Below are 14,465 nucleotides of genomic sequence, written 5' to 3'. Positions count from 1 at the left end.
GCACTCAGTCAGGAGAGCGAGCTAATTGCTCTTATGGAGTGTGGTGCCTCCTCGCCCTGCCGTGGACATTTGAGGGCATGATCTGGCTCACGGCAAGCCTTCAGCAAAGGCCTCTTCCTCCCCCAGGCAGTGGAGATTCTCAGACCCTCCTTTCCCCGATGTGAGTGACAGGGCACTAGACCGACCTTGACTCTAGACACCTTCTTTCTAATCCTGCTGTGTCTTCCCTTCAGGTTGGTGGACTTCCGCAACTCCTGCCAATGGTAAGCATCACTTGGATCCTGCCGTAACGCTCCAGTCATCAGGCCTGGGTGCAGTTCCTGACTCTTGGTTGGAGCCTCTGAGCTCACCACCTCATCTAATGTGGAGGGTTCCTTTCGTGTGCCAGAGTTATGGAGAACCTTCACCTCCCAGTTGTGGCATACATGACTCAGAATGCTTTTGTTGCCAAGTGATAGGATCCCAACTCACACTCTCTTGAGTTGGGGGTGGGAGAGGGGGCCACAATGACTTCCATAGCTAAGAGGTGGTTGGTCTTCAGGTAGAGCTGGATCCAGAAGTTCCAGTAGAGCTTTTCCCCTGCACTTTTCTTACCTCTATTGTCTTATGTTTATGGATTTCGCTGTCAGCTTGCTTCCTGCCAAGGGGCAGTTGTCAGCCACAGGTCTACAGCCCAGGAGGCGAGAGAGTCTGGTTTTTTTGTAGCTCTTCAGCGGACAAGCCCTGGAAAGACTCTGAACAGCCTGCTACCAATAGATGCCTTCTCCCTAATCGTGTCCATGTGCTCTGATGATTTTCAGCGGGTGCATGGCTTGTTCAAGAGTCAGCTTAAGTTTGGGGTTTGAAACTGCCATGACTGAGTGCTCAGCGGAAAAGTAGTCTTCAGAATACACTTGGACCTGATGGAGTGGGTTCCCATGTGGGAGTGAACATCTGAAGGTGGCCGCTTGGCGGGGTCTGGGAAGCTGTCTTTGCCGGTCTCCTGCTGCAGGGGCTCAAGTTCATCCCAGTGGTCCCTGGGGATTCAGGCTGTAGGCTTCCCCTCTTCCCACCTCCATCCCAAGGCTGGGATCAGCCACTGAATGCTGGGCCTTGTGGGGAACCCATCAGAGAACATGCATCGCTCAGTCCACAGCCAAGGGTTCTATCAAACAGCCCCGTGAGAATAAATGATGATGGCCAGGCTCAGTCAGGTCCTCCGGAGGAAAACATTAGCTTGATCTCAGAAGTCTTTCCCTGGAAGGATTCTGAATCTCGTTGAGTCCTCCGGACCTCTTCCTCCGGAAGACACAGGAGAGTGCAGTTTCCCGTCTCCTTCCAGGAACTGAATCAGGTTTGGCCCTGAGGCTGGTGAATGGAGGTGACAGATGTCAGGGCCGGGTGGAGGTCCTGTACCGAGGCTCCTGGGGCACTGTGTGTGACGACAGCTGGGACACCAACGACGCCGACGTGGTCTGCAGGCAGCTGGGCTGTGGCTGGGCCACGTCGGCACCAGGAAATGCCCGGTACGGTCAGGGCTCAGGGCCCATCATCCTGGACGACGTGCACTGCTCGGGGCACGAGAGCTACCTGTGGAGCTGCCCTCACAGTGGCTGGAACACACACAACTGTGGACACAGCGAGGACGCCAGTGTCGTCTGCTCAGGTTGGTCTCAAATAAGCTGGGTGTCCCTCTCTGGGGGTGCCGTTTCCTTCTGACATTCTGAATCTCTTTTAAAGCATGTTTACATTCCTCGCTTCCTTAAATCACTTTGTCTCTCTGCTAAGAATTAGTATGAGCTTTCTGACAAGCTGCCAGGCATGTAGCTGGTGAATTAGAACAAAGAACCAAACTGAAAGTGACTTGAAGCCATTTTCTCCATGCCACAGTGCAAGCCAGAGGCAAAAGAGGCTAGTTCTGTCAGGAGGTCTGTGAATGGAGGTCAGGGCCTAGCATTGCAGGTGGCCCAGGGTTTGGTTCCTGAGCCCTGGACGGTAGCCCCTCCAGGGAACCGGGATGCACTGTCTGGGCAGCAGGTCTGCCATGTGCAGGGCAGTGGCCCCTGTGTGGCCTGCCGGGCACAGCCTTGTCATCACCTACGGTCGGGCCTGAGAGATCACACATGGGATTTGAACTTCGAACTGGACCCCTGTCTTGCTGCCTCAGTGGGCCCATAAAAGCTGTGAGGCTGATGACTGGTTTGGGTCCACTCGGTCATGTAGACGCAGAGCTAATCACATTGACACTGGAAATAAGGGATGCTGGGCTGCCTGGACCTGTCAGGAGGAGCATCTTTGGGGGGTGAGGATGGCAGAGGTCCCCCCCTGCGTGGCAGGGCACAGGCATGGACCGAGCGTCTCACCTGCTCAGCGTCGTCCCCCTTTGCCCGTGTCGTGCCCCTTCTGTGCAAGGTGTCTGAGCTGCCTTCTCTCTCTCCCAGATGCCAGGCCCCAGTCTACGCTCCTGCCAGGTGAGTCCTGCTGCCTCTTGACTCCGGGGTGTCCCCTCCCTCCCCACCACCGCCACAGACTCCAGCCAGGAGCCCCAGGTGGGGCGAGTGGACGTTTGCCACCTCTCAGCACCTGCACTGGTCACCCTAGAGCAAGCAGACACTTCCAGGGAAGCCATAGCACAAGGATCCTTGGGTCTGGCTCAGAGATTTCAGGACATTGTGGCTACACAGTGTCTCCCCAGAGCTTTGGGTGACAGGGAGGCCTGTCCTGGGGTCATTTCTGCTCGAAAGCATTGTCTAGACCGAGAGTTATGTGTGCGGGGAGAACAGGGCTGTTTCAGGTCCCCCACCCCCCGCGGAGTCCAAAAGGGCGACTTTCCCCAGAGAGCACTCAGTCAGGAGAGCGAGCTAATTGCTCTTGTGGAGTGTGGTGCCTCCTCGCCCTGCCGTGGACATTTGAGGGCATGATCTGGCTCACGGTAAGCCTTCAGCAAAGGCCTCTTCCTCCCCCAGGCAGTGGAGATTCTCAGACCCTCCTTTCCCCGATGTGAGTGACAGGGCACTAGACCGACCTTGACTCTAGACACCTTCTTTCTAATCCTGCTGTGTCTTCCCTTCAGGTTGGTGGACTTCCGCAACTCCTGCCAATGGTAAGCATCACTTGGATCCTGCCGTAACGCTCCAGTCATCAGGCCTGGGTGCAGTTCCTGACTCTTGGTTGGAGCCGCTGAGCTCACCACCTCATCTAATGTGGAGGGTTCCTTTCGTGTGCCAGAGTTATGGAGAACCTTCACCTCCCAGTTGTGGCATACATGACTCAGAATGCTTTTGTTGCCAAGTGATAGGATCCCAACTCACACTCTCTTGAGTTGGGGGTGGGAGAGGGGGCCGCAATGACTTCCATAGCTAAGAGGTGGTTGGTCTTCAGGTAGAGCTGGATCCAGAAGTTCCAGTAGAGCTTTTCCCCTGCACTTTTCTTACCTCTATTGTCTTATGTTTATGGACTTCACTGTCAGCTTGCTTCCTGCCAAGGGGCAGTTGTCAGCCACTGGTCTACAGCCCAGGAGGGGAGAGAGTCTGGTTTTTTTGTAGCTCTTCAGCAGACAAGCCCTAGGACTCTGATCCACCTCCTACCAACAGATGCCTTCTCCCTAATCATGTCCATGTGCTCTGATGAGTTTCAGCGGGTGCATGGCTTGTTCAAGAGTCAGCTTGAGTTTGGGGTTTGAAAATGCCATGAGTGAGTGCTCAGTGAAAAGTAGTCTTCAGAATACACTTGGGCCTGATGGAGTGGGTTCCCATGTGGGAGTGAACATCTGAAGGTGGCCCCTTGGCGGGGTCTGGGTAGCTGTCTCTGGTGGTCTCCTGCTGCAGGGGCTCAAGTTCATCCCAATGGTCCCTGGGGATTCAGGCTGTGGGCTTCCCCTCTTCCCACCTCCATCCCAAGGCTGGGATCAGCCACTGAATGCTGGGCCTTGTGGGGAACCCATCAGAGAACATGCGTCGCTCAGTCCACAGCCAAGGGTTCTATCAAACAGCCCCGTGAGGATAAACGATGATGGCCAGGCTCAGTCAGGTCCTCCGGAAGGAGAACATTAGCTTGATCTCAGAAGTCTTTCCCTGGAAGGATTCTGAATCTCGTTGAGTCCTCCGGACCTCTTCCTCCGGAAGACACAGGAGAGTGCATTTTCCCGTCTCCTTCCAGGAACTGAATCAGGTTTGGCCCTGAGGCTGGTGAATGGAGGTGACAGGTGTCAGGGCCGGGTGGAGGTCCTGTACCGAGGCTCCTGGGGCACCGTGTGTGACGACAGCTGGGACACCAACGACGCCAACGTGGTCTGCAGGCAGCTGGGCTGTGGCTGGGCCACGTCGGCCCCAGGAAATGCCCGGTACGGTCAGGGCTCAGGGCCCATCGTCCTGGACGACGTGGGCTGCTCGGGGCACGAGAGCTACCTGTGGAGCTGCCCTCACAACCCCTGGAACACACACAACTGTGGACACAGCGAGGACGCCAGTGTCGTCTGCTCAGGTTGGTCTCAAATAAGCTGGGTGTCCCTCTCTGGGGGTGCCGTTTCCTTCTGACATTCTGAATCTCTTTTAAAGCATGTTTACATTCCTCGCTTCCTTAAATCACTTTGTCTCTCTGCTAAGAATTAGTATGAGCTTTCTGACAAGCTGCCAGGCATGTAGCTGGTGAATTAGAACAAAGAACCAAACTGAAAGTGACTTGAAGCCATTTTCTCCATGCCACAGTGCAAGCCAGAGGCAAAAGAGGCTAGTTCTGTCAGGAGGTCTGTGAATGGAGGTCAGGGCCTAGCATTGCAGGTGGCCCAGGGTTTGGTTCCTGAGCCCTGGACGGTAGCCCCTCCAGGGAACCGGGATGCACTGTCTGGGCAGCAGGTCTGCCGTGTGCAGGGCAGTGGCCCCTGTGTGGCCTGCCGGGCACAGCCTTGTCATCACCTACGGTCGGGCCTGACAGATCACACATGGGATTTGAACTTCGAACTGGACCCCTGTCTTGCTGCCTCAGTGGGCCCATAAAAGCTGTGAGGCAGATGACTGGTTTGGGTCCACTCGCTTATCTAGACCCAGATTTAATCACCTTGACATTGGAAATAAGGGATGCTGGGCTGCCTGGACCTGTCAGGAGGAGCATCTTTGGGGGGTGAGGATGGCAGAGGTCCCCCCCTGCGTGGCAGGGCACAGGCATGGACCGAGCGTCTCACCTGCTCAGCGTCGTCCCCCTTTGCCCGTGTCGTGCCCCTTCTGTGCAAGGTGTCTGAGCTGCCTTCTCTCTCTCCCAGATGCCAGGCCCAGGTCCACACTCCTGCCAGGTGAGTCCTGCTGCCTCTTGACTCCGGGGTGTCCCCTCCCTCCCCACTCAGCTCCACAGACTCCAGCCAGGAGCCCCAGGTGGGGCGAGTGGACGTTTTCCACCTCTCAGCACCTGCCCTGGTCACCCTAGAGCGAGCAGACACTTCCAGAGGAAACATAGCACAAGGATCCTCGGGTCGGGCTCAGCGATTTCAGGACATTGTGGCTACACAGTGTCTCCCCAGAGCTTTGGGTGACAGGGAGGCCTGTCCTGGGGTCATTTCTGCTCAAAAGCATTGTCTAGACCGAGAGTTATGTGTGCGGGGAGAACAGGGCTGTTTCAGGTCCCCCACCCCCCGCGGAGTCCAAAAGGGCGACTTTCCCCAGAGAGCACTCAGTCAGGAGAGCGAGCTAATTGCTCTTGTGGAGTGTGGTGCCTCCTCGCCCTGCCGTGGACATTTGAGGGCATGATCTGGCTCACGGTAAGCCTTCAGCAAAGGCCTCTTCCTCCCCCAGGCAGTGGAGATTCTCAGACCCTCCTTTCCCCGATGTGAGTGACAGGGCACTAGACCGACCTTGACTCTAGACACCTTCTTTCTAATCCTGCTGTGTCTTCCCTTCAGGTTGGTGGACTTCCGCAACTCCTGCCAATGGTAAGCATCACTTGGATCCTGCCGTAACGCTCCAGTCATCAGGCCTGGGTGCAGTTCCTGACTCTTGGTTGGAGCCGCTGAGCTCACCACCTCATCTAATGTGGAGGGATCCTTTCGCGTGCCGGAGTTATGGAGAACCTTCACCTCCCAGTTGTGGCATACATGACTCAGAATGCTTTTGTTGCCAAGTGATAGGATCCCAACTCACACTCTCTTGAGTTGGGGGTGGGAGAGGGGGCCACAATGACTTCCATACCTAAGAGGTGGTTGGTCTTCAGGTAGAGCTGGATCCAGAAGTTCCAGTAGAGCTTTTCCCCTGCACTTTTCTTACCTCTATTGTCTTATGTTTATGGACTTCACTGTCAGCTTGCTTCCTGCCAAGGGGCAGTTGTCAGCCACTGGTCTACAGCCCAGGAGGGGAGAGAGTCTGGTTTTTTTGTAGCTCTTCAGCGGACAAGCCCTAGGACTCTGATCCACCTCCTACCAACAGATGCCTTCTCCCTAATCATGTCCATGTGCTCTGATGATTTTCAGCGGGTGCATGGCTTGTTCAAGAGTCAGCTTGAGTTTGGGGTTTGAAAATGCCATGAGTGAGTGCTCAGTGAAAAGTAGTCTTCAGAATACACTTGGGCCTGATGGAGTGGGTTCCCATGTGGGAGTGAACATCTGAAGGTGGCCCCTTGGCGGGGTCTGGGTAGCTGTCTCTGGTGGTCTCCTGCTGCAGGGGCTCAAGTTCATCCCAATGGTCCCTGGGGATTCAGGCTGTGGGCTTCCCCTCTTCCCACCTCCATCCCAAGGCTGGGATCAGCCACTGAATGCTGGGCCTTGTGGGGAACCCATCAGAGAACATGCGTCGCTCAGTCCACAGCCAAGGGTTCTATCAAACAGCCCCGTGAGGATAAACGATGATGGCCAGGCTCAGTCAGGTCCTCTGGAAGGAGAACATTAGCTTGATCTCAGAAGTCTTTCCCTGGAAGGATTCTGAATCTCGTTGAGTCCTCCGGACCTCTTCCTCCGGAAGACACAGGAGAGTGCATTTTCCCGTCTCCTTCCAGGAACTGAATCAGGTTTGGCCCTGAGGCTGGTGAATGGAGGTGACAGGTGTCAGGGCCGGGTGGAGGTCCTGTACCGAGGCTCCTGGGGCACCGTGTGTGACGACAGCTGGGACACCAACGACGCCAACGTGGTCTGCAGGCAGCTGGGCTGTGGCTGGGCCACGTCGGCCCCAGGAAATGCCCGGTACGGTCAGGGCTCAGGGCCCATCGTCCTGGACGACGTGGGCTGCTCGGGGCACGAGAGCTACCTGTGGAGCTGCCCTCACAACCCCTGGAACACACACAACTGTGGACACAGCGAGGACGCCAGTGTCGTCTGCTCAGGTTGGTCTCAAATAAGCTGGGTGTCCCTCTCTGGGGGTGCCGTTTCCTTCTGACATTCTGAATCTCTTTTAAAGCATGTTTACATTCCTCGCTTCCTTAAATCACCCTGTCTCTCTGCTAAGAATTAGTATGAGCTTTCTGACAAGCTGCCAGGCATGTAGCTGGTGAATTAGAACAAAGAACCAAACTGAAAGTGACTTGAAGCCATTTTCTCCATGCCACAGTGCAAGCCAGAGGCAAAAGAGGCTAGTTCTGTCAGGAGGTCTGTGAATGGAGGTCAGGGCCTAGCATTGCAGGTGGCCCAGGGTTTGGTTCCTGAGCCCTGGACGGTAGCCCCTCCAGGGAACCGGGATGCACTGTCTGGGCAGCAGGTCTGCCGTGTGCAGGGCAGTGGCCCCTGTGTGGCCTGCCGGGCACAGCCTTGTCATCACCTACGGTCGGGCCTGACAGATCACACATGGGATTTGAACTTCGAACTGGACCCCTGTCTTGCTGCCTCAGTGGGCCCATAAAAGCTGTGAGGCAGATGACTGGTTTGGGTCCACTCGGTCATGTAGACACAGAGCTAATCACCTTGACATTGGAAATAAGGGATGCTGGGCTGCCTGGACCTGTCAGGAGGAGCATCTTTGGGGGGTGAGGATGGCAGAGGTCCCCCCCTGCGTGGCAGGGCACAGGCATGGACCGAGCGTCTCACCTGCTCAGCGTCGTCCCCCTTTGCCCGTGTCGTGCCCCTTCTGTGCAAGGTGTCTGAGCTGCCTTCTCTCTCTCCCAGATGCCAGGCCCCAGTCCACGCTCCTGCCAGGTGAGTCCTGCTGCCTCTTGACTCCGGGGTGTCCCCTCCCTCCCCACTCAGCTCCACAGACTCCAGCCAGGAGCCCCAGGTGGGGCGAGTGGATGTTTTCCACCTCTCAGCACCTGCACTGGTCACCCTAGAGCGAGCAGACACTTCCAGGGAAGCCATAGCACAAGGATCCTCGGGTCTGGCTCAGAGATTTCAGGACATTGTGGCTATACAGTGTCTCCCCAGAGCTTTGGGTGACAGGGAGGCCTGTCCTGGGGTCATTTCTGCTCGAAAGCATTGTCTAGACCGAGAGTTATGTGTGCGGGGAGAACAGGGCTGTTTCAGGTCCCCCACCCCCCGCGGAGTCCAAAAGGGCGACTTTCCCCAGAGAGCACTCAGTCAGGAGAGCGAGCTAATTGCTCTTGTGGAGTGTGGCGCCTCCTCGCCCTGCCGTGGACATTTGAGGGCATGATCTGGCTCACGGCAAGCCTTCAGCAAAGGCCTCTTCCTCCCCCAGGCAGTGGAGATTCTCAGACCCTCCTTTCCCCGATGTGAGTGACAGGGCGCTAGACCGACCTTGACTCTAGACACCTTCTTTCTAATCCTGCTGTGTCTTCCCTTCAGGTTGGTGGACTTCCGCAACTCCTGCCTATGGTAAGCATCACTTGGATCCTGCCGTAACGCTCCAGTCATCAGGCCTGGGTGCAGTTCCTGACTCTTGGTTGGAGCCGCTGAGCTCACCACCTCATCTAATGTGGAGGGATCCTTTCGCGTGCCGGAGTTATGGAGAACCTTCACCTCCCAGTTGTGGCATACATGACTCAGAATGCTTTTGTTGCCAAGTGATAGGATCCCAACTCACACTCTCTTGAGTTGGGGGTGGGAGAGGGGGCAGCAATGACTTCCATAGCTAAGAGGTGGTCCGTCTTCAGGTAGTGCTGGATCCAGAAGTTCCAGTAGAGCTTTTCCCCTGCACTTTTCTTACCTCTATTTTCTTATGTTTATGGACTTCGCTCTCAGCTTTCTTCCTGCCAAGGGGCAGTTGTCAGCCACAGGTCTACAGCCCAAGAGGCGAGAGAGTCTGGTTTTTTTGTAGCTCTTCAGTGGACAAGCCCTAGAAGGACTCTGATCCGCCTCCTACCAACAGATGCCTTCTCCCTAATCATGTCCATGTGCTCTGATGATTTTCAGCGGGTGCATGGCTTGTTCAAGAGTCAGCTTAAGTTTGGGGTTTGAAAATGCCATGAGTGAGTGCTCAGTGAAAAGTAGTCTTCAGAATACACTTGGGCCTGATGGAGTGGGTTCCCATGTGGGAGTGAACATCTGAAGGTGGCCCCTTGGCGGGGTCTGGGAAGCTGTCTCTGGTGGTCTCCTGCTGCAGGGGCTCAAGTTCATCCCAGTGGTCCCTAGGGATTCAGGCTGTGGGCTTCCCCTCTTCCCACCTCCATCCCAAGGCTGGGATCAGCCACTGAATGCTGGGCCTTGTGGGGAACCCATCAGAGAACATGCGTCGCTCAGTCCACAGCCAAGGGTTCTATCAAACAGCCCCGTGAGGATAAACGATGATGGCCAGGCTCAGTCAGGTCCTCTGGAAGGAGAACATTAGCTTGATCTCAGAAGTCTTTCCCTGGAAGGATTCTGAATCTCGTTGAGTCCTCCGGACCTCTTCCTCCGGAAGACACAGGAGAGTGCATTTTTCCGTCTCCTTCCAGGAACTGAATCAGGTTTGGCCCTGAGGCTGGTGAATGGAGGTAACAGGTGTCAGGGCCGGGTGGAGGTCCTGTACCGAGGCTCCTGGGGCACCGTGTGTGACGACAGCTGGGACACCAACGACGCCAACGTGGTCTGCAGGCAGCTGGGCTGTGGCTGGGCCACGTCGGCCCCAGGAAATGCCCGGTACGGTCAGGGCTCAGGGCCCATTGTCCTGGACGACGTGCACTGCTCGGGGCACGAGAGCTACCTGTGGAGCTGCCCTCACAACCCCTGGAACACACACAACTGTGGACACAGCGAGGACGCCAGTGTCGTCTGCTCAGGTTGGTCTCAAATAAGCTGCGTGTCCCTCTCTGGGGGTGCCGTTTCCTTCTGACATTCTGATTCCCTTTTAAAGCATGTTTACATTACTCGCTTCCTTAAATCACCCTGTCTCTCTGCTAAGAATTAGCGTGAGCTTTCTGACAAGCTGCCAGGCATGTAGCTGGTGAATTAGAACAAAGAACCAAACTGAAAGTGACTTGAAGCCATTTTCTCCATGCCACAGTGCAAGCCAGAGGCAAAAGAGGCTAGTTCTGTCAGGAGGTCTGTGAATGGAGGTCAGGGCCTAGCATTGCAGGTGGCCCAGGGTTTGGTTCCTGAGCCCTGGACGGTAGCCCCTCCAGGGAACCGGGATGCACTGTCTGGGCAGCAGGTCTGCCGTGTGCAGGGCAGTGGCCCCTGTGTGGCCTGCCGGGCACAGCCTTGTCATCACCTACGGTCGGGCCTGACAGATCACACATGGGATTTGAACTTCGAACTGGACCCCTGTCTTGCTGCCTCAGTGGGCCCATAAAAGCTGTGAGGCAGATGACTGGTTTGGGTCCACTCGGTCATGTAGACACAGAGCTAATCACCTTGACATTGGAAATAAGGGATGCTGGGCTGCCTGGACCTGTCAGGAGGAGCATCTTTGGGGGGTGAGGATGGCAGAGGTCCCCCCCTGCGTGGCAGGGCACAGGCATGGACCGAGCGTCTCACCTGCTCAGCGTCGTCCCCCTTTGCCCGTGTCGTGCCCCTTCTGTGCAAGGTGTCTGAGCTGCCTTCTCTCTCTCCCAGATGCCAGGCCCAGGTCCACACTCCTGCCAGGTGAGTCCTGCTGCCTCTTGACTCCGGGGTGTCCCCTCCCTCCCCACTCAGCTCCACAGACTCCAGCCAGGAGCCCCAGGTGGGGCGAGTGGACGTTTTCCACCTCTCAGCACCTGCCCTGGTCACCCTAGAGCGAGCAGACACTTCCAGAGGAAACATAGCACAAGGATCCTCGGGTCGGGCTCAGCGATTTCAGGACATTGTGGCTACACAGTGTCTCCCCAGAGCTTTGGGTGACAGGGAGGCCTGTCCTGGGGTCATTTCTGCTCAAAAGCATTGTCTAGACCGAGAGTTATGTGTGCGGGGAGAACAGGGCTGTTTCAGGTCCCCCACCCCCCGCGGAGTCCAAAAGGGCGACTTTCCCCAGAGAGCACTCAGTCAGGAGAGCGAGCTAATTGCTCTTGTGGAGTGTGGTGCCTCCTCGCCCTGCCGTGGACATTTGAGGGCATGATCTGGCTCACGGTAAGCCTTCAGCAAAGGCCTCTTCCTCCCCCAGGCAGTGGAGATTCTCAGACCCTCCTTTCCCCGATGTGAGTGACAGGGCACTAGACCGACCTTGACTCTAGACACCTTCTTTCTAATCCTGCTGTGTCTTCCCTTCAGGTTGGTGGACTTCCGCAACTCCTGCCAATGGTAAGCATCACTTGGATCCTGCCGTAACGCTCCAGTCATCAGGCCTGGGTGCAGTTCCTGACTCTTGGTTGGAGCCGCTGAGCTCACCACCTCATCTAATGTGGAGGGATCCTTTCGCGTGCCGGAGTTATGGAGAACCTTCACCTCCCAGTTGTGGCATACATGACTCAGAATGCTTTTGTTGCCAAGTGATAGGATCCCAACTCACACTCTCTTGAGTTGGGGGTGGGAGAGGGGGCCACAATGACTTCCATACCTAAGAGGTGGTTGGTCTTCAGGTAGAGCTGGATCCAGAAGTTCCAGTAGAGCTTTTCCCCTGCACTTTTCTTACCTCTATTGTCTTATGTTTATGGACTTCACTGTCAGCTTGCTTCCTGCCAAGGGGCAGTTGTCAGCCACTGGTCTACAGCCCAGGAGGGGAGAGAGTCTGGTTTTTTTGTAGCTCTTCAGCGGACAAGCCCTAGGACTCTGATCCACCTCCTACCAACAGATGCCTTCTCCCTAATCATGTCCATGTGCTCTGATGATTTTCAGCGGGTGCATGGCTTGTTCAAGAGTCAGCTTGAGTTTGGGGTTTGAAAATGCCATGAGTGAGTGCTCAGTGAAAAGTAGTCTTCAGAATACACTTGGGCCTGATGGAGTGGGTTCCCATGTGGGAGTGAACATCTGAAGGTGGCCCCTTGGCGGGGTCTGGGTAGCTGTCTCTGGTGGTCTCCTGCTGCAGGGGCTCAAGTTCATCCCAATGGTCCCTGGGGATTCAGGCTGTGGGCTTCCCCTCTTCCCACCTCCATCCCAAGGCTGGGATCAGCCACTGAATGCTGGGCCTTGTGGGGAACCCATCAGAGAACATGCGTCGCTCAGTCCACAGCCAAGGGTTCTATCAAACAGCCCCGTGAGGATAAACGATGATGGCCAGGCTCAGTCAGGTCCTCTGGAAGGAGAACATTAGCTTGATCTCAGAAGTCTTTCCCTGGAAGGATTCTGAATCTCGTTGAGTCCTCCGGACCTCTTCCTCCGGAAGACACAGGAGAGTGCATTTTCCCGTCTCCTTCCAGGAACTGAATCAGGTTTGGCCCTGAGGCTGGTGAATGGAGGTGACAGGTGTCAGGGCCGGGTGGAGGTCCTGTACCGAGGCTCCTGGGGCACCGTGTGTGACGACAGCTGGGACACCAACGACGCCAACGTGGTCTGCAGGCAGCTGGGCTGTGGCTGGGCCACGTCGGCCCCAGGAAATGCCCGGTACGGTCAGGGCTCAGGGCCCATCGTCCTGGACGACGTGGGCTGCTCGGGGCACGAGAGCTACCTGTGGAGCTGCCCTCACAACCCCTGGAACACACACAACTGTGGACACAGCGAGGACGCCAGTGTCGTCTGCTCAGGTTGGTCTCAAATAAGCTGGGTGTCCCTCTCTGGGGGTGCCGTTTCCTTCTGACATTCTGAATCTCTTTTAAAGCATGTTTACATTCCTCGCTTCCTTAAATCACCCTGTCTCTCTGCTAAGAATTAGTATGAGCTTTCTGACAAGCTGCCAGGCATGTAGCTGGTGAATTAGAACAAAGAACCAAACTGAAAGTGACTTGAAGCCATTTTCTCCATGCCACAGTGCAAGCCAGAGGCAAAAGAGGCTAGTTCTGTCAGGAGGTCTGTGAATGGAGGTCAGGGCCTAGCATTGCAGGTGGCCCAGGGTTTGGTTCCTGAGCCCTGGACGGTAGCCCCTCCAGGGAACCGGGATGCACTGTCTGGGCAGCAGGTCTGCCGTGTGCAGGGCAGTGGCCCCTGTGTGGCCTGCCGGGCACAGCCTTGTCATCACCTACGGTCGGGCCTGACAGATCACACATGGGATTTGAACTTCGAACTGGACCCCTGTCTTGCTGCCTCAGTGGGCCCATAAAAGCTGTGAGGCAGATGACTGGTTTGGGTCCACTCGGTCATGTAGACACAGAGCTAATCACCTTGACATTGGAAATAAGGGATGCTGGGCTGCCTGGACCTGTCAGGAGGAGCATCTTTGGGGGGTGAGGATGGCAGAGGTCCCCCCCTGCGTGGCAGGGCACAGGCATGGACCGAGCGTCTCACCTGCTCAGCGTCGTCCCCCTTTGCCCGTGTCGTGCCCCTTCTGTGCAAGGTGTCTGAGCTGCCTTCTCTCTCTCCCAGATGCCAGGCCCCAGTCCACGCTCCTGCCAGGTGAGTCCTGCTGCCTCTTGACTCCGGGGTGTCCCCTCCCTCCCCACTCAGCTCCACAGACTCCAGCCAGGAGCCCCAGGTGGGGCGAGTGGATGTTTTCCACCTCTCAGCACCTGCACTGGTCACCCTAGAGCGAGCAGACACTTCCAGGGAAGCCATAGCACAAGGATCCTCGGGTCTGGCTCAGAGATTTCAGGACATTGTGGCTATACAGTGTCTCCCCAGAGCTTTGGGTGACAGGGAGGCCTGTCCTGGGGTCATTTCTGCTCGAAAGCATTGTCTAGACCGAGAGTTATGTGTGCGGGGAGAACAGGGCTGTTTCAGGTCCCCCACCCCCCGCGGAGTCCAAAAGGGCGACTTTCCCCAGAGAGCACTCAGTCAGGAGAGCGAGCTAATTGCTCTTGTGGAGTGTGGCGCCTCCTCGCCCTGCCGTGGACATTTGAGGGCATGATCTGGCTCACGGCAAGCCTTCAGCAAAGGCCTCTTCCTCCCCCAGGCAGTGGAGATTCTCAGACCCTCCTTTCCCCGATGTGAGTGACAGGGCGCTAGACCGACCTTGACTCTAGACACCTTCTTTCTAATCCTGCTGTGTCTTCCCTTCAGGTTGGTGGACTTCCGCAACTCCTGCCTATGGTAAGCATCACTTGGATCCTGCCGTAACGCTCCAGTCATCAGGCCTGGGTGCAGTTCCTGACTCTTGGTTGGAGCCGCTGAGCTCACCACCTCATCTAATGTGGAGGGATCC

General features: G+C 56.3%; 1 protein-coding gene across 1 annotated transcript in view; it reads left to right on the top strand.

The window, feature by feature from the left end:
• The window catches only part of DMBT1 (deleted in malignant brain tumors 1), an 86,099-nt gene that overhangs the window by 20,230 nt on the left and 51,404 nt on the right, over window positions 1-14,465 (top strand). Inside the window, exons 9-19 of the mRNA XM_057531417.1 lie at window positions 877-911; window positions 1,304-1,667; window positions 4,079-4,483; window positions 6,896-7,278; window positions 8,054-8,083; window positions 8,687-8,716; window positions 9,775-10,098; window positions 11,546-11,584; window positions 12,592-12,915; window positions 13,691-13,720; window positions 14,324-14,353. Coding sequence (XP_057387400.1) covers window positions 877-911; window positions 1,304-1,667; window positions 4,079-4,483; window positions 6,896-7,278; window positions 8,054-8,083; window positions 8,687-8,716; window positions 9,775-10,098; window positions 11,546-11,584; window positions 12,592-12,915; window positions 13,691-13,720; window positions 14,324-14,353 — 1,994 coding nt within the window. The remainder of the gene's footprint in view (window positions 1-876; window positions 912-1,303; window positions 1,668-4,078; window positions 4,484-6,895; window positions 7,279-8,053; window positions 8,084-8,686; window positions 8,717-9,774; window positions 10,099-11,545; window positions 11,585-12,591; window positions 12,916-13,690; window positions 13,721-14,323; window positions 14,354-14,465) is intronic.

Source organism: Balaenoptera acutorostrata, chromosome 16, assembly GCF_949987535.1.
Source record: "Balaenoptera acutorostrata chromosome 16, mBalAcu1.1, whole genome shotgun sequence".
NCBI classification, from domain to species: Eukaryota; Metazoa; Chordata; class Mammalia; order Artiodactyla; family Balaenopteridae; genus Balaenoptera; species Balaenoptera acutorostrata.
The sequence above is the reverse complement of the archived record's forward strand: the minus strand, read 5'-3'. Positions and strand labels throughout refer to the sequence as shown.